Genomic DNA, 25197 nt, shown 5'->3' on the forward strand with positions numbered 1-25197 from the left:
AGTCATTGCTTCCATTCCTCTGTTTCCACCAGCAGGTTCGTAGCTTTTTCCTAAAGGGACGTGGTGGCGCTGCGGCTTAAGCCGCAGAAGCCTCTGTGCTGCAGGGTCAGAAGACCAGCCGTCGTAAGATCGAATCCACGTGACGGAGTGAGCACCCGTCACTTGTCCCAGCTCCCGGCAACCTAGCGGTTTGAAAGCATGTAAAAATGTGAGTAGATAAATAGGTACCACCTCGGTGGGAAGGTAACGGCATTCCCTGTCTAGTCATGGTGGCCACGTGACCACGGAAACTGTCTATGGACAAACATTGGCTCTATGGCTTGGAGATGGGGATGAGCATCGCGCCCTAGAGTCGGGCACAACTGGACTAAATGTCAAGGGGAACCTTTATCTTTACCTTTAGCTTTTTCCTGGTCTTTTGAACCATAGATACAGAAGCACAGTATCCCACATTCATAAACAAGAGAGAAGTACATTGCACATGAGCCTCGCAAAACTGATCTTAAAACTTTCAGAGAGGAGCTCAGGCACTAACTGCTGGATAGCTCAGTGGTTTAAGCATCTGGCTGCAAAGCCAGAGGCTGGGAATTCAGTTCCCCAGTGTGCCTCCTTGAGAGGGGCTGGCTGGTCTTGATGATCCAGAGGGTCCCTTCCAGCTCTGTAGGTTACTCTTCTTTTTGTGCCTACTCATATAGTTGGGATAAGCTTTCCTGGCTGATTTAAGGTTCCAGAATGTCCTGTGGTTGCCCCAGTAACCCAAGAGAAAGTGATAGAACTGGGAATAGAACGGGGAAGAGGAGAAGCTTATGAATGTTGAGTCGTGGGCTGCTTATAATTCAGAAGAGCTCAAGTGGATCCTTTCATTAGGGTCTAGAAATTCTGTTGGGAAAGCCCTCCCCCCCTCCCCCGGGAAAGGGGGAAACAGCCTTAAGAAGACCAACCAGGACAGAAGGAAGGATCAAGCCCAAGGGCTGAGCTATGGCGTGGAGTGAAGTTATGGCGATGGGCTTCACCGTCTTCACCCTCTTGATGCTTGTCATTGCAGTCATGGACCACCACTGGATCTTAGTGGAGTCCAACAAGCAGGTTTACTACAGCGGCATTTGGAAAGTCTGTATAAAGCTGGTGTGTACTAGCATCATCGCCATGTCACGTAAGAGATTGTTGCCCTTATTTTGCGTAGCCGGGGACATCCCCAGGCTCAGAGGTCGGGTGTAACTAGTTACAATTTGTTAGCTACAAATACCTAGGTACATGGAACTAATGATTTCCAATTCCTCCCAGTAACTGTGGTACCTTACATTACACTATAATTGTTGGCTAGTGAAGAATACCTTCACCTTTTTTTTTTACAATCAAATATAATTTTTTTATAGAGTTAAAAAAGTTACTTTTCGACGACAGATCCCAGAATCCGCTACTGGCTGGAGTAACCTGGGAGTTGTGAATAAAAAAAATTAACTTTTCCAAGTTCTACGGATATATTTCTAGAACGGGGCCTTTCTTAACTGGTAGAAAAAGAAGGTCATATGGCTTAAGCACTAGCAGGTTCTGTGCACGATGCTGCTGCTTCACACTCTGCTGTAGGTCTTGAAGTGATATTGAGCTGGACAGGAGGAAAGTGCCTTTTGAACCACAGGCCCATAGCTTGTAGCCTATTGATTTTTTGAAAAGTAACAGAAACAAGCGGTCCTAGTTATTTGTGAGAAATGAGAATGAAAATAGTTACTTTTAAAAGTTATTAACGATGGCCTTTATATCCATAACTCTAAAAACAGAACTTTGGAACAATCTGCCCTCAGATATCTGTCTGGCTCCCTCGCTGGGTGTTTTTAAGAGCAAACTTAAGATCTGGGTCTTTAGACAGGCTTTCCCTCCTGTCATCACTTGAATATTTTCCCCAACTTGAACCATATAAATACTGTACTGTTTTTTTAAAAAATTATTATATGTTTTTATTATATCTATTATTGTTAGCCCAGAGTAGACTTCGGTCCAGATGGGTGGGGTATAAATTTAATAAAATAGATAGATAGATAGATAGATAGATAGATAGATAGATAGATAGATAGATAGATAGATAGATAGATAGATAGATAGATAGATAGATAGATAGATAGATAGATAGATAGATAGATAGATAGATAGATAGATAGATAGAGATGGATGGATGGATGGATGGATGGATGGATGGATGGATGGATGGATGGATGGATGGATGGATGGATGGATGGATGGATGGATGGATGATAGAAAATGTTTTTTAAAAAGTCTGCTATGACCCTTTTTCTCTGGAGCTTGTCCAAAGTAGCAAATCAATTCAGTGTTGCGTGAAGGGGTGATGATGTTTCACCTCTCAGTGCTGGAGGAGTAAATTTGGAACTGCAGGATCCTATAGACAGCTCGGCAAAGGAAAATGAGGGCAGCTAGATTACTCCACATCAACAAATGAAGAGCAGAACTTTTGTAAAGTCAATGGCTTCTGATGGTCTGTCCAGGAACAAACCACCCTTAAACAGTTTGCATTACAAAGGGAGATACTTTGCAAAGAAATACTATCCCTGAGAAAATAAATTTCTCTCCTAGCTATTCTGTGGCTTGTATCTAAGCCCAGAGGAAACAGGGAAGCCTGCAGGTGGGGTACCGGATGATGCTGTAGCCCCTGCTATTCAGAACGTCCCAAAGCTTTGACAGTGTCTTCAGTTATTCCCCCGTCAGCCACTCATACATTTTCCCCCCTTTCTCCCTCATTCCTATTCACCACAGCCAATGTTCAAGGAGCCAAGACACTGTTGGTCATGGCTATTTTTTGCGGATTTGTTGGTGCTTCGTTTATGACCTTCACCTACCGCTACTCTGAAAGTTTTGAGATGTACCGCTACCAGGTTGCTGCCATGGGATCTTTCATCACAGGTAAGGTGAATGCCACCTGGTGAATGCCCTTCCAGGACAGCCTTTGATGGAGCAAAGCCATCTCTGCCCATTTGTACATCCCAGCAGGCTGTCAATCTACCCAAAAATGTGGATCTCCCAAGATCTAGTTGGTGGTAGACTTTAGCTGGGAATTGATAGGGAGTTCACTCTGTTCTTCTTTAATCATCACCATCATCATCTCGGAACTGCAGATCTGGTAGGGATTCTAAGGATCATCAAGTACAGCAACTGTCAAGTAGGAGCAGTGGGGAATCAAACTCCCAACCTCTGGCTCCACAGCCAGAGACCTAAACCCACTGAGCCTTCTTCTTCTTTTTTAATGGAGCATGTTAAATTTCTACTCATTTCTTATCAATGCAAATGAAAGAACATGAGATTATAAAAAGAGAGAGAGAGAGAGAGAAAGCTAAACTGACAGGTTGAAATCCTGTAGCTTATAGTAGCAAGTTGCACTACCGTAGGCCCATTGAATCTGTAGAGATTTGGTGAGTCAGATCCTCCGTAGGTTCCAATTGATTCAAATGGGCCAATGTTAGTGCACTAGTTCTTAACCTTGGGTTACTCAGGAGTTTTGGACTGCAACTCCCAGAAGCCTTCACCACCAGCTGTCCTGACTGGGGTTTCTGGGAGCTGCAGTTCAAAAGCATCCGAGTAACAAAGGTTAAGAACCACTGTGTTAGCGTAAGTGACAAGCTTTCAGCTGCAGATTTGCCTATCAAGGCAATACTTTTGAGTGCTTAAATATCTAGGCTTGAATATGTATTCAATCATCTGTGTATTGCTGGGTTTGGATTTCCCTCTAGTATACTTTGATGACTCCTGTCTTTAACAAGTTCACAGCAAACCAGCATAACAAAGCTCTCTCTATGCTCCGAATAGCTATACCTATTGAATCAGGCCAGTGCAGCCTTGAGACCCAACCAAATGTCTTGATTTGCATCTGCCACATTTTTTTCAAGGTCATTATGGGGTCTTTGTATTGTCAGCTTCAGCTCAATTACACATTCCAAACCAAATTGGCCTGGTTTGGAAGGATTCCTGTGCGGTCTGGGTCAAAGCAGAATGAACTGCGTTCAGTTCAGATCCAGCCACACAACAAATCAGATAAGGGGCAAATTGCGGTCTACTTTCCATGGTCATATGTTTAGCAGCTACTATATGCATGTGAACAGAATGCTGAAGTAGACAGGCGTTTGGACTGATCTAATGAGGTCCTATGTTGTCATTTGTTTCTTGACAGGCCTAAATATAACTTGGTGCTTTGTGAAAAATTTTTATTCCAATTACATCCCTCAGAATCTGCCAGCCAGAAATCTTTTTTAAATTTTATTTATATAACGCACACATACATACAAAACAAACCATATGAAACAATCAAAGACATATGAAACAAATAAAACATATAGGCGGGGAGGTATTTCACATTCAACCTTATCCGCTATATGATTCTGACTACAACAGACCTTATACACTACACCCATACTAAACCATACTATATCCATATGTGTCTAAGCATATTATATTTCATATCCCTATTTCAAATATTTAGTTCAATATCTAACATCCTAAATTTATAGTAATTTTTATAGATTCTTTCTCCTGCATTTCCATCTATCCAATTATATTTCAGAGTATCATACTTTACAATCTTCAAAATCAACATACTTCTCTACCAATAGAATCTAAACATGCCCAATACAAATCATCAGAAATCAACATTTCTAAAGACAAGAAGATATTATATGTCTAATCTTATCTACATAGTCAATATTATAATTCACATATGTTTATATGAATCCCTTAGCAACAATTGCAAGAAATATTATATTCACCATAAACATTTCTAAGTTCATAATTAAATGTAATTTAATCTTATTGCTTTCTCAAGTGTGAGAAATAGCTAGAGTTGTTGCTTCTAAGTTACTTAAAAGCCACACAAAATTATAAAAGAAGGTGACACCTTTCTAAGACCACTAAAAATCAAACCATTCATGCAAGCTTTCGTGGAATAAAAATGACCACTTCATTAGGCAAACGGCAATAACTAGTGAGTGGTGTCGATAAATTATTATTATTTTTTTAAAATTACTCAAACATAGTTTTGGGAGAAGGGATGTATACCAACTAACCTAAAATATAGAACCCAGGTCATTGATTTTCTTTTTTTTCTCTGCCTTCCTGAAATGTTTCAAGATGTTGTACACTGACATTCTCCCCATGTTTTACACAGCCGCCTTGGTGTTTTTAGCTTTGAGCATTTATACCATTCGCATCTCTACACACGGAGTCAGCAGAATAGGCAAGATCACCTATCAGTGGTCTTTCTACCTGGCCTGGACTACCTGTCCTTGCTTCATTCTAAGTGGTAAGAAAAAGGAAATTTACTGCCCCTTGTTGTGCAGGGGGATGAGTGGGTGGGATCCAGTGAGAAGATGGGTCCTTTTGTTCTGATAGGAATTAGTTGTGTGGAGTGAGGAGATGGATTTTATCTGAATATGAGGAGCCAATTAAGAGCCATCTAATTAGGAAATCAGTTACAGTGGTGCCTCGCTTTACGATTGTGCCGCATTATGACGAATCCTCTTTACGACGATCTTTTTGTGATCGCAATTGCGATCGCAAAACTATGGTCTAAATGGGGGAATTTCGCTTTGCGATGATCGGTTCCCTGCTTCGGGAATCCTCCGAATCCTCCAATTCTTCGCAAAATGATGTTTTTAGAACAGCTGATTGGCGGTTTCAAAATGGCCACCGGGTAATTAAAATGGCTCCCCGCTGTGTTTAGGGACGGATTCCTAGCTATACAGGCAGCGAAAATGGCCGCTGTATGGAGGATCTTCACTGGATGGTGAATTTTTACCCCATTGGAATTCATTGAACGGGTTTCAATGCGTTTCAGTTAGGTTTTTTATTTCGCTTTACGATGTTTTTGCTTAACGGCGATTTTCCTGGAAGGGATTATCGTCGTTAAGTGAGGCACCACTGTACTTAGGGCTGCCTTCTCCAGCTTGACAGCCATCTGGAGAGCCAGCTTTTCCCCACCTTTGGGAACACATTAAGTGAAACGTACAGTTTCTCCTCTTACATGGTTAGCCCACCAGGCATACAAAATTTTCAGCAACATATCTGAGAAAACGAGCATGAAAACACACTCATGCTGGTTCTTGATGACCAACTGATACACAGACAATCTCATGTTATGATAAACAGGTGCTTGTTGACTCCTAAATGGTGTGTTTACTGTCCCATCTTGTTTGACCTTCTGCCCTGAGCAAAAAGGGTTTGAGGGCCAGCCCTGTCACTCCACCTCCTGTCCTAACCCTTCCTTCTCTCTCCAGGCTTATTTGGGCTGATAGCTCACCAGCGATTATTGATCCATGGGTCTAGTTTGACCGATGGAGAAAGTACCATCACCACCTCCTCCTGCACCATCAGCTCCTTGCCTTCCTCCTCCTCCTCCTCAGAGTGGACCGCCGCCTCCTCAAACACTGTGGAGGAAGAAGGAGAAGAAGCACAACAAGATCAGGAGCAAGAAGGAGGAGAAGGAGAAGAAGAGGGCGAGGAGGAAGAGGAGGAAGAGGAGGAAGAGGAAAAGACCAAACCGTTGGATCAAGTTATAATTTCAAAGGAAGCAGTCCTGGCATGACAAAGTTGTGTTAACGTATCAGTTCATAATATCAAAATAATCACAAAATTATTTTGTGACACTGTAGCAGCCCAACTCTTTGTGTGTGTGTGTGTGTGTGTGTGTGTGTGTGTGTGTGTGTGTGTGTGTGTGTGTGTGTGTGTGTGTGTGTGTGTGTGTGTGTGTGTGTGTGTGTGTGTGTGTGAGAGAGAGAGAGAGAGAGAGAGAGAGAGAGAGAGAAGTAAATAGATTCACATCATAGCTCCGATGCCCATTCTTAGATATATTAAAGATCAAACTGTTAAATCTCATTTGTTGTTCTCTCTTTCATGCCCTTGGCAAACTTTATTTCAGTTAATTTCATTTTAAAAAATATATATACAAATGCTAAAACATAAGTAAATCCATGACAGCATTTGAAAATGGTTAACATTTAGATCACTTACAGACATCTCAATTTAAGCACTAGAACCTTTTACTTTGAAAGCAAACCAATATATCTAGTAAAAACACTGTCCACAGAAGGCTGTCAGTTGCCAAAGAATTATGTGAATAATATTAAGTTAAAATTATTTATATATTCTATGAGGTTTTTCTATGAGGCATCATGACAGACTATCTATCTATCTATCTATCTATCTATCTATCTATCTATCTATCTATCTATCTATCTATCTATCTATCTATCTATCTATCTATCTATCTATCTATCTATCTGTCTGTCTGTCTGTCTGTCTGTCTGTCTGTCTGTCTGCCTGCCTGCCTGCCTGCCTGCCTGCCTGCCTGCCTGCCTGTCTGCCTGTCTGCCTGTCACCTACCTACCTACCTACCTACCTACCTACCTACCTACCTACCTACCTACCTACCTACCTACCTACCTACCATCTGTCTGTCTGTCTGTCTGTCTGTCTGTCTGTCTATCTATCTAAGCATCATCTCCTCAGCCTTCTCCTGCCCCTCCACAAGTAAAAGAATGAAGATTCCATGGCAGTTGAAACTGTCCAGGAAATGGCTGTGCAAACACTGAAATTGTGGGACAGCTCTGAGGAAAGAAGGAGCTGTGAAAGAGTTCATTAATGGAATTCTCTTTGTAGAAGGAGGCAGATCTTCTAATTGCCACGGGTTTGTGGGACACAGAGGCCTTCATTGTTTCCATCTCTTTCCAGAGCTGCTCAGGAAATTCTTAATTTTAGCCACAATGCCTCCCGTCAGCATCTTCCAGTGGCTCCGTATGAAGTTATACCACAGAGCTACCACTACCACCTCCACCTGCCTCAGTTTCGTGCTCCTCGTGGTCTCCCTGCTGAGCCCAACGTGGCTGGAAATGATCACGCCAAAAGCTGACATGAGTCCTAACCCGGTGGTCCACAAACTCTGCATCAATGCGGCCTGCAGTCAACTGGATGGGAGCAGTGGTAAGGACCAGCAAGGCCATGTGGCTTCATCCCAAAGTTCTTGGCCTTCAACCCACATATACAGAAGCACCTTCTCTTTCAGCTCCCTGAATCCCTTGAGAGCTGCTTCAGTTGCTTTTTAGATGTCCTGAAGCTAAGGGCCTCCAAGTCAGTAGAGCCGTGAATCCATAGCAAGTATTAGTTTGAATTCTAGAGCAGTGGTCCCCAACCTTGGGCCTCCAGATGTTCTTGGACTACAATTCCCAGAAGCCTTCACCACCACCTCTGTTGGCTAGGATTTCTGGGAGTTGAAGTCCAAGAACATCTGGAGGCCCAAGGTTGGGGACCACTGCTCTAGAGGACTTTTCCTAAGTGTTGAGCTCAAGGTGTTGCCAAATATATGTTCACTATCTTGGAAAGTTCCTTCGAAGCTGGACCAAAATCTAGAGCAGCTGGATTGACACTAAAGCCACCAGTCTTCATAGGTCCTGCAGGTCCACTAAGGGCCAAATTATATGCTACAAATACCCTGTAATTAGAGATTAATTCACCTGTGTATTCAAAAGACATGAGCGAAGAAGCTGTTCCTGTTGAAGAGGTCAATACACTTCTCTTAAAAATCTGCCAAGAGGTGTATTAAATCCAAGGGGCCAGGAAGTGTTTACTAGTGCTAGCAGGGAAATCAACAGGTGTCAGCACAGAAGTCCAAATTCCAGAATGCATAGAGTAGCTTTTACAGAAAGTTATGCCAATCATCATAAACAAAGTAAAATAAAATAGCATTCTTTTAAGTCCTCTGTTCTTACAGATTGTTCCCAGGCGGAAACATATGCTTGGCATCTGGCCTGTTCCCCCAACATGAAAGACGGCATTCATCTCTCAAAGGCTCATATGCCTGAGTTAATGGTTTTATGAGGCCTTGTTCGCAACAAAGATGATGCCGGAATGTCTACGTGTCTCCACACTGTGTGGAGAATGGATGTTATCACAAACCACTGGGCTTAGCAATACCACAGAATATATGGAAACCACACAGGTTATATCAATAGATGGGCTAAAGTCTAACAGGTATGTTAGAAGCAGAGATGGGCACAAATCAGCACGTTTCATCAGTGTCCATGAAACACTGACAATGAAAATGTTCAACATTTTCTTTTGCCTTGTGGGTACAGTTCCCGGAACCATCCATGAAATGAGCCACAAACTAGCCTGGTTTGTGGGGGTGGTTGGTTGGTTGGGTTTGTGGTTCATTTTGTGCCCATTTCTAGTTACAAGAGTTACAACGAGGAGGAATTTTTTTCAGAGAAATTAGACTTGTGAAGGAAGAATGGACTTAAGGCTTGAAGGAACAAAGCAAGCGAATTGGCAACTATGTGGAGGTGAGAGAAGCTTTGGCAGAGACAATCCCACACAATCAGCACTTGAGGATTTCCTTCTTCTAATGATGGATTAGCTGTAAATTAGAACAGTGGTTCCCCAACCTCTGGCCTCCAGATGTTCTTGGACTTCAGCTCCCAGAAATCCTGGCCAGCAGAGATGGTGGTGAAGGCTTCTGGGAGTTGTAGCCCAAGAACATTTGGAGGCCCAAGGTTGGGGACCACTGAATTAGAACACAATTAGGTGCCACAAGGACACATATTTACAGAAATTGAGATGCTGAGAATCCAAACACTCAGGCAGCTGTGCCATTCCACATCTAGTGTGTGAGCGTTCATAGACACACTCAAAGAAAGATCAAGACCGAACTATTCCAACCTGCTTTTTGTTACTATATTGATAGCTTGTAGTAGCTTGTTCCGCTGCTAGACTGCCTGGTTTTTAAAACAGTAAGAAACCTGGAGCCATTCAAACATGATTGAGGGGAAATTTTTAGGATGTAGATATTACGACATAGGGCTGGCCTTACCATAAGGCAGAGTGAGGCAGCCCCTAGTGTCAGAAGCAACTGAGGGATGGGAAGTCTTGAATGAGAGATTTGCATGTGGTTTAAGCTAGTGTGCTCTCTTCAAGGGAGAAAAAAGAGATACTCCCATGTTCTTTTCTGTTGAAATAACTTTCAGTTGTTAGGGATAGGATTTTTTGATTGCTTAAGACTACAAATTCCATAGCTCTCCATTCTGGGAGTTCTACCTGACAGATAGAGACATCACAGACACCGAAACGTGGCTCGCCTGTGAGAAAGACCTCTACTGTAAGGCTCTGAAGCTTAACGAGGCCTAGCGCCATCACGCTTCCTGTTGAGAAAGCTCCCAGCTAGCACTGGGGCAGAAACGGAAAGGTTGTGTGGAGCTAGGTGAAGCTGAGCCTCAAGAAAGATGGAAGGTTGTTGTGGGTTTTTTTGGGTTCTTTGGCCGTCTTCTGAAGGTTGTTCTTCCTGACATTTTGCCAGAGCATGGACAAAGTTCCTACTCCAGTCCTCTGAACATGCCGGCCACAGAGACTGGCGAAACGTCAGGAAGAACAACCTTTAGAACACGGCCAAAGAACCCGAAAAACCCACAACAACCATCAGATCCCGGCCATGAAAGCCTTCGAGAATTCAAAGATGGAAGGCTTTGAGATGGGGTTCTAGATCATACAGGAGGTTCTAGGTAAGAGCTGAGACTCCGGCATGGTGAAAAAAAAGCAAAGCAAGGTGAAGTTCAATCTTCAACAAGGCAAATTACTAAGGCCCTGGTAGTATCTTGAATAGATCTGTGTATGCCTCCCTTAGCAATTCATAAAGAAAGGAAGAATATATTTTCCACAATAAGCAATCCCAGAGTGAATGGCTCTAAAAGAGATTCCTGCTTAGACTATCAAACTAGACAACAGGCTTAGCATGCTTTTAGAAGAAGTGCTTCTTCAAGCGCAAAAAGAGGTCTGATTGTCATTGCACTTGTTTTCCTCATGTATGTATCTTTGGCTTTAGCATGCTTTGTTTCAGCACAATGTCCTGATTGGCCATGGGAAGTAAAACATGGGCTTAATTTTCAAGCCAGATAGCTGAGACCTGTGAGAATCTCAGTGTGGGATAACCAGTAGGAAAACAAGCTGCTGTTTTGTGTTGTCAAGTTGCCTCAGACTTAGGACAGCCCTATGAATGAGCAACCTCCAAATGTCTTCTCCTTAACGGCCCTGCTCAGCTTTTGCAAACTCAAAGGAAACAGCTTAGCGGTAGTGTATACATGATCCTCTTAACATCCAGTTTGACCCTCAGGGACTAACAATACTTCTTTGGGAAGCAAGACGGGATTGTCCATGACTGACAAGAATTATTTCTCCAAAATGTCTGACTTCACCAACTCTCCTGTCAAAAATTTGTGGAGTTCGCCCTCACATCATGACCTTTTAATAATGAATTGCTTATTCTTTATTTCCCTGGCAGATGTCTTCAAAGCTTCTAGAATCCTTTTGATCCTCACAACCCTTGCAGGCTTCATCGCAGCTTTCTCCCTCCTTATCTCCTGCCGTTGTACGAGATGTTATGGGCGACCACTCAATATGCTGGTGTCTTCAGCAGCAAGCTTTGCCACAGGTAATAAGGCCTCCATCCCCCTGTTTTTGTCAATCCAGAATTCAAGCTGGTTTGAATTTAGATTTTAGATCTGAAAAAAAAACAAACCCTATCTTCAAAAACTGAATGCAAAAGTTTTGACAAAATATGCTCCCAGGTAGCACATGATGCTGGCTGATGACATGATTGCTGAGCTTCGTGTCAAGTTTCCTGAAGATTTGGGGAACTAAAAATCTAGATAAATTTCAAAATTCTGTGTTTTCAGGTTTATTTTATCCTGCAAATGTCACTCGTACAACTTCAATGAATATGCATTCATTCAGTGGTTGATTTTTAAAAAGGAAATAATTTACGATCTACTGATAGGTCTCTGGATGAATAAATATGGGTCCCCATTCATGCCTGAACAAGGATTTTAATGTATTGTAGGAGCTCCCTATCGACAGGATCAGCATCCACTGATTCACTTATATATATATGCTCATCTATACACCTTCACATCATATTAGACAAGAGAGACTTTTTGTCAGTCTTTCATAGTTTATATCTTGCCAGTTATTCCATCAAAGAACCCCAGCATCACCATCATGGGACCAAAAAGCCCACTTTTTCTAGATGTATGCATATGTATACAGGCATTCTATCGTAATGTTTATCATTTACCAAGTGTCAAAACCTGAAAATGAGAAGGGTGTCACAAACAAAGAAACCTTACATTTTGCATGGAGAACATTGTAATTTCTGCAAAACCTTGTAATTGGCACAAAATGTTCTCATTTGCACAAAATGCAAGTTTGGGGCAAAGGCCACTTTTTAAATTTCTAATTCATTTAATGTTTTATATGCATAATGCTGCTGCTACTGTAGATGGAGCAGAACACTGATCTTTGCATTCTCATGCAGACACATAGACATTTTAAAGAGGCAGAGATTATTTTTCAGCAGCGTATCTTGACTTCTTTAAACACCCTTTCTCATAAAGGAGGCGAGAATTTGTTAATACCATTGTATCATCAGCATGTGCACTGCTGGAGGCAAACCACAACTGTACATCAAAGTGCTTTGCAAAATAATCCATGAATAGCGATGTGCTGTCAAGTCCATTCTGATTTATAGTGACCCTTTCCAGGGTTTTTGAGTACTACAGAGTACTTAGAGGTGGTTAACCCATTCTTTTGGGGTCACCCTGAGACTGTGTAGGTTGCCCAAGGTCACATAGGCTGGCTTTTCTCACAAAAGGCACAGTGGAGAATTGAACTCCCAACCTTCAACTCCACAGCCAGATACCTAAACCATTGAGCTGTCCAACCAGCTAAAGTACCGTAGTCCCATAGCAGGAAGATATTTACAGTGGACCCTCAACCTACAGACGGCTCCACTTACAGACTTTTTGAGTTACAGACTTCTCTGGCTGCAAAATTTAGGTTCGACTTGCAGCCGGAGAATCGATCTACAGACTGGAAAAAAAAAAAAACAAGATGGAACAAAAACGGAACAAAAACGGCCGGTTACAGATTAATTGGTTTTCAATGCATTGTAGGTCAATGGAGCCTCGACCTACGGATGTTTTGACCTGCAGCCACCATTCCAATATGGATTAATTCCGTAGGTCGAGGGTCCGCTGTAGGCTGCTGGTGGTGGACAATTAAAAAAAGCCAACGTCTGCTCTTCTCCTCTGCCCTAGGAGTCTTAGGATTTGTCGCGATGACTTTATACATAGTGGATTCTACCCAGAAAGAGTTGAGCTCCATCGATAGCCTCCATTTCACATGGAGCTTCTGTCTCGCCTGGATGGTCTTCTGTCTCTTCATCATAAGTGGTGGGTTGGAAGTCACGCTGGTCCTCTTTGAAACTTGAACACAGACCTCTGGTGCTCACTACTCTCCAAGGCAGCCCGCCTTTATATTGTGTGGAGGGGAGGCGGGGAGGGAATGCCTTGTGCAGGCCATCTGCAGGTCTCCCCATTTCTGGGGTGACCTGGCTCATTCCAGACCCCAACGCCTCATTGTATAAACAAAACAAAGCAAAAGAGTCGCCACAAAAGGGAAAGAAAAGAACCACACTTCTAGAAGACAATAGGAGCCACGGTTCTTCCAAAATCCTTGGCACTTTTTCCAAAATAGATTTTCTGACAACCAAAGGTGCCGTTTCAGACCTTTTTGGTTTCTTTGGAAGGAGCCAATATAGCCCGGAGGGAAAGGATGGATCGGGGTGCTGCCCACCCTTGATTTATACACCACTTGGAAAAAGTCATTGTGTTCTGAAGTCCCAGGTGGAAGGTTCAATAAACTGATGTTTAAAACCTCTGCATGTACAGTGGTGCCCCGCATAGCGACGATAATCCATTCCGGATAAATCATCACTATCCAGAAATGTCGCTATCCGGGGCAAAAAATCCTATGGGGACAAAACTCACTGTTATGCGAAGATTCCCTATACGGCCACCATTTTCGCCGCCTTGCTAAGCGAGGGCAGGGCGCGAAAACGCTGCAGGCAGCCATTTTCTTGATCTGGTGGCCATTTTGGAACCGCCAATCAGCTGTTCCCAAAACATCGCAATGTGAAGATCGGTAAGGAAACGCTTACCGATCATCGCAATGTGATGTTTACCCTATGTAAACATCACAATGCGATCGGAAAAGCGATTGGAAAAAACACATTGCTATGCAGATTCATTGTTAAACGGTGTGCCCGTTATGCGAGGCACCACTGTACATACTCACCTTCCTTTGAGAAGCTCCTTGTTGTAGGCATGAGAGAATCTCATGGGATCCTCCCAGCCACCCTTCACAGCAGGCACAAATCCAAGGGCACCAGAGACATGGCAACGTCCTATGTAAGAAAGGCAGTGTGGTGTAGGGGTTAGAGGAGGTATTGGCACCGACGACAACATAGCTCTAGCTCCCACTGAGCCATTCAACTCATGGTGCACCAGTTTCTCTCAAACTGACCTGTCTCATAGGGTTGTGGAAGAGCCTCAAAAGATGGAAAAGTAGGTACATACGCTGCTTCTACTTTTGGAGGGGTCCATGCAATGGACATGTGGATAAATAGTGTAACCTCAGTGTCCTTGGCCAAAGCCTGAGGCTAAAAAAAAAAGGGTTTTGAATGTCTGCTACAGAAGGTCAGCACAGTGTCAGGGCCACAGGCTTCAACGGAGACAAGAAAACCTGGATTTCAGTGATCTGAAAAAGTTGGATTTAAATGTATTTATTTGCTTAAAATATTTTTGCCCCGCCTTTCTCCTTAAAAAGGACGGAAGATAGCTTACAGCATTAAAAAGGCAATATATAAAAGCAAATGTAGCACATATACAAATATTTTTTTTTAAAAAAAGATTTAAATAACTATATTAAAAAGTGTAAATAAACTTAGTATTTATGTCCTGGGAGAGCTCTGCTTGTGAAGGTCAGATACAGGGCCTTCTCAGTGGTAGCCCCTTTCTTTCCGAGGCCCAAATGATGATGCTGCTAGTCCTGCTTAAGCTGGACTGTTCACCCAAGCTTTGACTGTGGCATCACTTTTAATCTATTGAACTGTGAGCTTTATTTTGATTGTGATGCCATTCATTCTTTCCCCGTGCCCATTGTTTTCTGTTGCTCATATTGATTTAGATTGCTTCAATTGACTGTACACAGCTTTGGGATCTTCAGGTATAGGGTGGGATCTATCTATCTATCTATCTATCTATCTATCTATCTATCTATCTATCTATCTATCTATCTATCTATCTATCTATCTATCTATCTATCTATCTATCTATCTATCTATCTATCTGTCTGTCTGTCTGTCTGTCTGTCTGTCTGTCTGTCTGTCTGTCTGTCTGTCTGTCTGTCTGTCTGTCTGTCTGTCCGTCTGTGATCAGTAGCTGGCAGATAACTATAATATAAAAGATATTGTTCAATATATAGTCCAGGTTAAGACCGAAAAAAATATAATAAAGTACTGTGATACCGTAGTTACTTAGCTGTTATGCATGGAAATGCATCAGCCATGCTAAAACAATTCCCAGATATAATGTGGGATAGAAATTCCTAAAGTAATCAATCAATCATATATTTACTTTTCATTTTTAAGGTGCTTACCTTTTCTTTTTCCTCCGTAGGCTTCTTTAGCCTGTTGACGTATCTCCTCTGCCCAGCACCTGGGGTCCATAGTCACACCAGTCCATTCTTCTTGGGAGGAAGAAGACAGCAATCCGTGTCTGGACATCACACTCCTTTGAGATTGTCTGTCCTTCCAGGTCAGGAAGCAGCTGCCACCCCAGTGAGCAACCTCTTCCCAGACCCCTCGATCTGTTTTAGCTCCACGATCATCTGAACTCTCTAGCTGATTTTTCTTTTGGTCTCGGGAAGGCATAAGAGCATCGCTGATATACAGATCTCTAGTTTCATGTGGAAGTGATTCTGCTGCCATCTGCTGGAATACACACCTGCTTCTTCTCTCTGTGTATATTTTGTTTTCCTTTAAATTGTGCCTCAATGACAACAGATCATCGTTTTGCATCTCAGAGAGAGAGAGATATGACGGGCAAGAACCATCACACCCTGCCATGTCTAAATGCAACTTACTGTTTTTCTTTAGCCAAAACCTTGCTGTACTACTATAATAAGAGTAGCAATTCCATCTGTTTATCCAGGACTACCTTCCTCTAATTTTCCTCCCTGAACAATCCTTCCTGAATCATCCTACTTACAAACAAGCAAGTGTGTACATTAACATCTTATCACCCAGTTTTCAGTGTTTATGCTTCGGAGGGACATGTTTAGAATCAAAATACCAAGTCTGGATCATTCATTGACATCTCCCATTTGGTAAAGAGAAAAGATGCATTGTTTAGGAAGGAGTCTGAATTTGGGCTGGCACTTTTCATGCCCTTAATGGGTCAGGGTTAGTCCCACAGGTCAGAGGATGGCCACCTTAAGACAGCAATTGGCCTCTGGGCAGCTCTTCAATAAGCCAAAGATGGATCATGATTCCGTCAAACTATTGCTGTTGTTCTGCACTCAACCTTCCAAAGCAGTGATTCCCAATGCTGGGTAACCCAGGTGTTCTTAGACTGCAACTCCCAGAAACCTCGGGCAGCGCAGCTGGTGGTGAAGGATTCTGGGAGTTGCAGTCCAAGAATACCTGGGTTACCCAAGATGGGGAACCACTGCTCTAGAGGGATCTTCAAGGATGCACCCAACAGTTGACCACAAGACTTCCCTCTTTAGTTTGGGACATAACAGCAGTTCTCCAGTGACTTTGTAACACATAATATTGTGGTTTTCTGTGACTGCAGACAATGTGGGGAGAGCAAATTCTGAAGATGTTAGTGCTTATTACAATGCTTTACACATTTTGGAATATTTTATCTGTCTCTGGCAAAAAAATTAGACTTTTTTAAAAAATGTATTAGACATTTTAATAAGTTCAGAGAAATTTGAATACTTTGGTTTTCGTTAATTTTTTTCTTCTTTACTTCCCCACCTCACTGTTTCTCTCTCTCTCCCCTTCCTTTTCTTTTTCAGACTGTTGGTCAAAACGGGGCTTTACAAACAGTTCTCAGACACTGTTTAGTGGTGGCATATTTTACAATTTGGGGGTAACTGCTGGCTTTGGGATTGCAGGTGTGCCCTGTGTTTCAAACACCGCACCCCACCTCCTTGTTTGTTAGTTACCATTGGGGGGAAAAATAGGGCTGCATTTAAGTTTGTAAAAGAAAAGTTTGCAAAATGTGTTTAAATGCCTCTCTTCTGTGCATAAAAAGGGACGTGGTGGCGCTGCGGGCGAAACCGCAGAAGCCTGTGCTGCAGGGTCAGAAGACCAGCAGTCGTAAGATCGAATCCACGCGATGGAATGAGCGCCCGTCGCTTGTCCCAGCTGCCGCCAACCTAGCGGTTTGAAAGCATGCAAATGCAAGTAGATAAATAGGGACCATCTCGGTGGGAAGGTAACAGCGTTCCATGTCTAAGTCGCGCTGGCCATGTGACCACGGAAGATTGTCTTCGGACAAACGCTGGCTCTATGGCTTGGAAACGGGGATGAGCACCGCCCCCTAGAGTCGAACACGACTGGACAAAAATTGTCAAGGGGAACCTTTACCTTTACCTTCCGTTCACAATCAGATTCTCATTCCACACCCTTCACTAAGGAGAATTTAATTGGCTTTCTTCGTCAGTGTCTAACTACTGTGTCGTCGGTACAAAAATTGGATATCTTACAGACGTTTGTACACACACACACACACACACACACACAGACACACACACACACACACACACACACACACACACACACACAGAGCAGCTGGAAAATGCTTCCTCCTTTTACACCACCTGAGAATGCTTCTGACATGATTATTGTAGCTTTTACAGGAAATAAGGGTTACCCCCACTTGTGAACGCCGCACCCTTTTCTTCTTTATTGATGCTGCCATCTCTGCAGTCATTCATTCCAGTTTGCTCCAGCCATTTAAAAAAGATTGAAGTTGCTATTTTTATTTTTACATATATATTTTAAAAATCCTGTATACTTTTGATCCACCATGGGCCACCAAGTCATTTCTGACTTATGGCAACCTTTTTCAAGGTTTTTGAGGTAGAGAATATACAAAAACAGTTTCTCATTCTCTTCTTTCTGGGGGATGCCCTGTGCAGCTAGCCCAAGGCCACCCAGGCTGGTTCTACTCCCAGGAGGCACAGGAGGGAATCGAACTCCCAACGTCTGGCTCTATAGCCAGAGACCTAAAGCCAGATCTGTGGCTAGTGTTCAATCTCTTGTCTGGGGCTTTTCTCTCCTTCTCTTCCTTTCTGTCTTATCCAGCTCTTGGCAAAGTTGGGTCTTTGGATTACAAGTCCCAGAATCCCCACCCTCGCTTAGGGAATTTTACGAGCTATTGTCCCCACGGCCCTGAAAAAAGGAACTGCTTCACACTCTGGTATCAGCCAGAATTTCAGGCTACAGTTCAAAGAGCCAAAGAGCCAAAGGTCAATTTAAAAATCAATAATATTAGCACCTCTGAGTTACGGGAAACAAAGATGTCTTGATCAGAAAGCGGTCTGAAAGTGGCTTGTTTGCTGTGGCCAGGGATGGGGGGGAGTGGGTGTGAAAAATGATGCAGAATACCTAGGCGGGTGTGATGTGGCAGGAAGAGGGTCAAACACAGGAAAAGAGATGAGGATAGTGAAAGAGCTTGCAGTAAAGTCAACGGCAAGCTGGGACAGATTAAATAGGACAGCTGGCTAACTGTCTGGGGGAATAAGCCCAATCTAAGGGGCTCTTCCAGTTTCGTCCTTTGCAACCACGGCTTTTTGCCGATCCTCTAAAAGAGAACAGCCCTCATAGCATTGGGCCGTTAACTCCCATCACCTACCTAGGGCTTTCTACTGTTGGGCTTAGTCAAGGTTGCCTTTTCGTAAAGCACAAATTTCCTGCAAGAAGAGCGAGGGAAGGACGACAACGATTTTGATCCTCTCGAATTGTGCTTGGAGAGAAAAATCGAGTTCAGGAAGGCAGTAAGTAGCTTATTTGGGTGCCCCCTGTCCCCGGTTCTGTCCTAACCCGCCCTGAGATGACGCACCGGCATTTCTAGATATCCAGTCCTCCATGCCCGATACTTAAAGCCCAACTCAGTGAAGGCTGACAGCATCCTGGCACAAGAGGCCACTGACTTAGTGCGCTAATTGGTGGAGCCGGCCCCAGAGCTGAAAAATGTGACTACTACGACTCCAACAATCCCCAGTCAGCATGGCCTATGGCAGTGGTTCCCAACCTTGGGCCCCCAGGTGTTCTTCGATGACCACACCCAGAAATCCTAGCTAGCAGAGCTAGTGGTGAAGGCTTCTGAGAGTTTTCACCCAAAAACATCTGGGGACCCAAGGATGGGAACCACTGGCCTATGGCTATGGACATGACGCCTAAGGGATCAAGAGTTCTCATAAAAATAAAAGTATTTTTTTTCAAGCTATGGCCAGCTATTGCCTAGCTGGGACCAGTTTTGAAAAACCAGGAATCTACCAGTTCCTGAACGTTTTTGTTTTTGAATACTGAGATGGAAGGTCAACTCTGATGAAGGCTAGGACACTATCCCCATAATGTTCCATGTTAATCCAATTCTGCGCCTACACTGCCCGGATCTATAACCTCCTTGTTAAATGTTGAGCGAAGCCAAGGATCTTTCTGGCCATCTCTAGATTTCGAGAAGAAAGGTTTCAAAGTCTTGAGCTGGATGCTTTTGGTTAAGGGTGGGGGGGGGATAGTCATCTGTGTTTCTCCTTCTGTTTTGAGGTTCATGTTACCTTGCTTTTGTCTCTGGAATGGAAAATAAGGAGCTGTTCATTGTGATATTATTATATTTTATATTATTTTTCTCTAAATTCTTACTAGAACTTACCAGAAATGGTTACAGTCCTGAGTTCTTTTGGGCGCCTCTTTGTCCCTTATCAAGAGCATTAACACAAGACAACTGGATAGCTCAGTGGTTTAGGTATCTGGAGCTAGAGGTTGGGGGTTCGATTCTCCACTGTGCCTCCTTGTCAGGAGCTGTACTCCATGATCCATAGGGTCCTTTGCAGTTCTAAGATGATGATGAGGAGGATTATAAGAAGGTTGACCAATCTAGATTTGTACAGTCTTACAAATGCATCATTTTGCCTATAAAAATCTGGTCTACTTCTGTCCACTCTGGCAGAGCCGTGACATTTATGTCCTGTGGTTTGAGACTCTATGACTATCATAGTGCCTGGAAATAAAGAAGATCTTAGTCACCAGAAGTTGGGGTTTCATTTTTTGTTCTCTCCCCATACCACACGCACAGCTACAGAAAGCCTGCGTTTCTCCTCATCATCATAGTTTGATCTCAGTGGTGTAAACATTTCCAGGAAGTGGCTTGAGATGAGGCACAAAATTGCTTCCACAGACAGCTGAAGCGGCAACATCTGTCTCTCGAGAACACGCTAATTCTTGCTGAAAGCCTCAGGCTTTTCAGGACTGGATCCAGGCCTGGAGAGGTCCTCCTCAAAGTGTCCTCTCATGGGCCACAACCCTCACCACTACTGGGAGGAGGTAATTTCCTTTTATATTTTTCAGTCCTCTGTTTGAAGGACTGAACCCTAAGGTTCAAGGATTCTAAGGAGGGAGATTCAGAATCGTGAAGCGGCCCATCTAGCGTGAGCACCTGGACTCAGCAGGTTCAGAGGTGATTCTGTCCTTCTGGTCCCCAGGCAGGTCAGATGCATAATTTGAGTTCTGCTTCACTCATATCAACCACTTACAGTTTTGCCTCTATAGAAACAAATCAGCATACGGCATTTCCTGCAAATGAGCTTCCGCTCTTGCTCTTTTCCCCCCGCCAATGCATCCCTTCTTTCTGAGTGACAAGAAAGTGGACACCCTCATCAAAGCCAACAGCAGGCAATACAAATGTAAGAACACCAGGGAATAGATCAAAGATCAACCGTCTTTTCACAGACGGGACCACCAGTTGTCTGAGAGCCCGTGTGCAGAACATGAGTGGAACCACAGCCTCACAACCCCCAACAACTTATATACAGAAGTACACAAAACCTATTGTAATCTATAGCCATTCCAATTGGCGGTTACTGATGACCTTCATCCTTTTCAAAGAGAAAGGTGGGGTGATTTATAGATAGATAGATAGATAGATAGATAGATAGATAGATAGATAGATAGATAGATAGATAGATAGATAGATAGATAGATAGATAGATAGATAGACAGACAGACAGACAGACAGACAGACAGACAGACAGACAGACAGACAGACAGACAGATAGATAGATAGATAGATACATACATACATACATACATACATACATACATACATACATACATACATACATACATACATACATACATACATACATACATAGATACATAGATAATTGTGTGCCATCACAACAATTCCAACTTATGGTGGCCCTTTCTAGGTAGATCCTCTTCCTACCCAGAAGAGGTCTGCAATTCCCTTCTTCTGGGAGCACCCTGGGACTGAACCCAAAGTCACACAGTCTCACTCTTCTTTCAGGAGACACAGTAGACTGAGTCCCCGACCTCTGGCTCCACAGCCAGAGACCTAAACCACTGAGCTGTCCAGCCAACTAATGATCCGAAGCTTCTCGAATATTGTTTAGGACCCTCTTTAAAGCCATCTGAGTTTGCATCCATCATTTACATCATGTGGCCGTGAATTGCTTCCTGTCAGACTCTGGTGGCAGCACATAAATGTTGGGTCCTTTTACCAGATTGCAGTGTGTTTGTGTTCTTCAGGCTGTGTGGAATTCAGGAATGGAGTCAGAGTGGAGGAACCAGGGATTCGCACCAGATAACTATCATTTAGAGCAGCCATTCTGAACCTTTTTTGGGCCACTGCCATAGACATAACATGAAAGAAATATAGGTTGAATCAGGATTGTTTAAGGTACACAACAAACCTTATAAGGTGGTGTGTAGATAATTGTTTTCAGTCTATGGCCCTCTTTAAATGTGTCAGGGCCCCCCAGGGGGCCATATTCCCCCCCCCATTGAGAATGACTAGTTTAGAGGACACCAACATTTAGAAGTGAATCTGCTGGCAATTATTGGGTCGGGGGATGGAAAATCTATTTTATTCCTCCATTTGGGGCCTGTCATATGCATACAACTCCTTTGTCTGGGGATCATGTGAGTTGTAGTCTGACTCCAGCACATGACAGGTCCCTGGTTGGAGGAGGCTGTTATGAAGGCCTTCCCTCCTGCCAGCATTTAATTTAATTTAATTTATCTTTCTTTTTTATCTATCTATTATTTATGATTTATGTTATGTTTGTTAATTGATATTTTGAATTTATGTTGCTATAACTGTATTTATGTTGTTGTTAGCCACTCAGAGTGGTATAGATTTATCAGATGGGCGGGATATAAATCAAATAAATAAATAAATAAATAAATAAATAAATAAATAAATAAATAAATAAATAAATAAATAAATAAATAAATAAGATTCAGCTCTGTCAGTTTGAACCTGCTTTCATCTGTGACCAAAGATTAATGACATTAAGCACTTTACGTAGGCTGTTTGTGGGAGAATCAGAATGACTAGGCATGGAAGCCATGAAAGCTGGCAACCTTTTGAAGTGAAATCCCACATCTACCACAGCCTTCACACCATCAACATCCCCTCCCACTGAGCAAAGGCTAAGTTAGTTGTACAGTGCCCCTCACTGGTCATTTGGGAGTCTGAATAAGTGGCTTCCTGCCAAACCTCTCCTCAGGTTTTATTCTGTTCTGCTATGGTGCTTTTCTTTAGTATCAATTTTTCCCCTTTTAAGTGTATATTTTTGCAGTAAAGAAAATATCTATCCAAACTAGAATTTGAGTAGGATTGCATGGTGCATCTTCTCCTCCAAAGCTCTTAATTTAATTTTCAAAAAAGATAGCTCAGAGGCTGAGGCATCTGACTGTGTAGCGGCTACAAGCTGGGAGTTTGATTCCCCTCTTTGCCTCCTTGACAGAGGGCCAGACTCAATGATATACCATATTTTACTGTGTATAAGACTATACTTTTGTCTAAAATCTTTAGACTAAAAATTAAGGGTCATCTTATACACGGAAGTAAGCTGAGGAGAGAACAAAAACAAGTGGAGGGGAAAGCAGGGATCAAAGCGATCCTGCAGCGCTTTGATCCCTTTCCCCCTACACTTGCTAAGCCCCACTTAGATTTCTTAATTTTGGATTAAAAAAGTAGAGGGCGTCTTATACATGGGGGTGTCTTATACATGGAAAAATACAACAATCTTCATAAGATTAAAAACCATTTCTAAGGTAAGTTCTTAGACATTTTGTTGAAGCCCTTTTTGGGCTTGCAGTTTTCCTCTCTCTTCCTGTCATACTTATCCCATCCTTCCCATGTTTTTCATTGCATTTGCCAAATGATTTTCTCTTTCGTGACAAGCTGCCTTCATTTTGTATCCATTCCCCAAACATGGTTTCAAGACTTTCCCTCTGTGTTCAATCCCATTCTTTCCCTCTCCTTCTCCCCTTTTGGTTCTCCCAGGCAGGAAACCAGCTCAAAGGCTGCTAAGACACTCATCATTGTCGACCAACACGAGGATGCTGTTCTGCAGAATCTTCAGCCTTCTCCTGGCCTCCATCAGCATTGTCTTCCTCTTGATGGCACTGATCACCGATTACTGGATCGTGGCCTACGGACCAAGTGACATATCACACAGTGGGCTCTGGCAAGAGTGCGTAAATGGGAAATGCTTTGTCCCCAAAGTCATTGATGGTAAGAAGCACAGAGGCAAGGTCTCCACCATATCATAAAGATTCCCAATGTGGAGTCAAAGAGTCAAGCTAGTTTTTAGAAAAGCTCCTTCCTGCAAGTTTTGAAAGATGTCTGTTGTTCTAGTGCATCATTTCCTACCACTGCAAGCTCCATCCTTTTCTTTTTCAGAACTGGTATCTTGAATTTCAGCTCATCAAGGACAAATGTCTTCACACCACCACTTGTAGGGCTCTGTGGTGCCACCAGGATCTTTGAGAACATCCACGTTCACAATTGTCAGGATTTAACATCCTAAATTCAGTTGTTAATCCCATTCGGAATAGACCCACTGAGCTTGGTAAATCAATGGTTATGTAAATTCCATTGATTTGATGGTTTCGTGAAGTTGGGACTCGCAACTGGATACAGTTAGGCTTAACTAGGTGTTTACCTTTTTTTATTCCTTATCATAGTAAAACACTAAAAAGGTAAACCTTTGCTTTGGTTGTTTGTCTTACAGGATACATCACAGCGACTCGTTTCTTCCTGATCTTGGCCTCTGTGGTGACCCTGGCTGAAGTCATCTTTCTTTTCATCTCCTTCTTGCCTTTCAATTGTGGTTATGTAGGCAGACCTTTCATTTCTTCCATAGCTGCCTTTGTGGCTGGTAAGTATTTCCAAAAGCATGGTGAAGCTTCTCTGATCATGGAGGAATGTGATGTCTTTGGGTCTCACTTTACAGACAACAGTCCTATGTTTCAAAGCCTGCCGAATCCCTGATTCATCATGAAGTCCTTAACCTTGGGGGCATTATCTATTTCACAGGCTTGCGATGTAGTCCTTGTGGGAGGATCGAGTCCCGAATCCAACTGCTTGTCTGAAATAGGACAGAACCATTGAATGAACTGCTCATTGGGAAATCACTAATTCTGTAAATGTCACTGGTCCCTTAAGTCTGCCGGTAGCAGTAGAGTAGATTCAATGGGTCTGCTCTAATAGAATAGACTCACTGAACCAATGGGATTTACATAGATCTTTATTTATTGCAGTGGTGCCTCGCTTAACGATTGCTTTGTTAAATGACAAAACTGCTATACGATGAACTTTTGCGATCACAAAATGATGTTCTAATAGGAAAAATTTGCTTTGCGATGATCGCTTCCCTGCTTCGGGAACCGATTCTTCGCATTACGACGATTTTAAAACAGCTGATCAGCGGCTTCAAAATGGCCGCTGGCTGTGTAAAATGGCTCCCCGCTGTGTTTTTGGCTGGATTCCTCGCTTTATAGGCAGCGAAAATGGCCGCCCCTATGGAGGATCTTCACTGGACGGTGAGTTTTCAGCCCATTGGAATGCATTAACTGGATTTTAATGTTTTTCAATGGGCTTTTTATTTGCGCTTAACAAGGATTTCACTCTACAGCGATTTCTCTGGAATGGATTATCCTTTTAAAGCAAGGCACCAATGTATTTAGCAATTGGTTCAACTCCAGCTAGGACT

General features: G+C 42.9%; 2 protein-coding genes across 8 annotated transcripts in view; one reads left to right on the forward strand and one right to left on the reverse strand.

The window, feature by feature from the left end:
* The window catches only part of LOC144584329 (uncharacterized), a 44305-nt gene extending 28357 nt beyond the window's left edge, over window positions 1-15948 (reverse strand). The window contains exons 1-2 of one of the 4 annotated variants that reach the window (XR_013538512.1): window positions 15535-15948; window positions 6296-6422 (exon numbers count right to left, since the gene is read on the reverse strand). Coding sequence is in view for 1 of the 4 variants with exons in the window: in XM_078380294.1 (XP_078236420.1) it covers window positions 15535-15865 (331 nt within the window). In the remaining 3 variants the exon portion in view is untranslated. The remainder of the gene's footprint in view (window positions 1-6295; window positions 6423-15534) is intronic. The other 3 variants (XR_013538510.1, XR_013538511.1, XM_078380294.1) reach the window with 3 other exon arrangements.
* A 1285-nt stretch (window positions 15949-17233) lies between these two features.
* The window catches only part of LOC110086504 (protein NKG7), a 9830-nt gene continuing 1866 nt past the window's right edge, over window positions 17234-25197 (forward strand). Inside the window, exons 1-3 of one of the 4 annotated variants that reach the window (XM_020807444.3) lie at window positions 17234-18948; window positions 23487-23717; window positions 24217-24363. In XM_020807444.3, coding sequence (XP_020663103.3) covers window positions 23543-23717; window positions 24217-24363 — 322 coding nt within the window. In that variant the 5' untranslated portion in view covers window positions 17234-18948; window positions 23487-23542. Of the gene's footprint in view, window positions 18949-20365; window positions 20498-20566; window positions 20660-23486; window positions 23718-24216; window positions 24364-25197 lie in introns of those variants that run through there. The other 3 variants (XM_020807445.3, XM_078380295.1, XM_072980217.2) reach the window with 3 other exon arrangements.

The sequence above is a fragment of the Pogona vitticeps genome, chromosome 9 (genome assembly GCF_051106095.1).
Source record: "Pogona vitticeps strain Pit_001003342236 chromosome 9, PviZW2.1, whole genome shotgun sequence".
Lineage (NCBI taxonomy): Eukaryota > Metazoa > Chordata > Lepidosauria > Squamata > Agamidae > Pogona > Pogona vitticeps.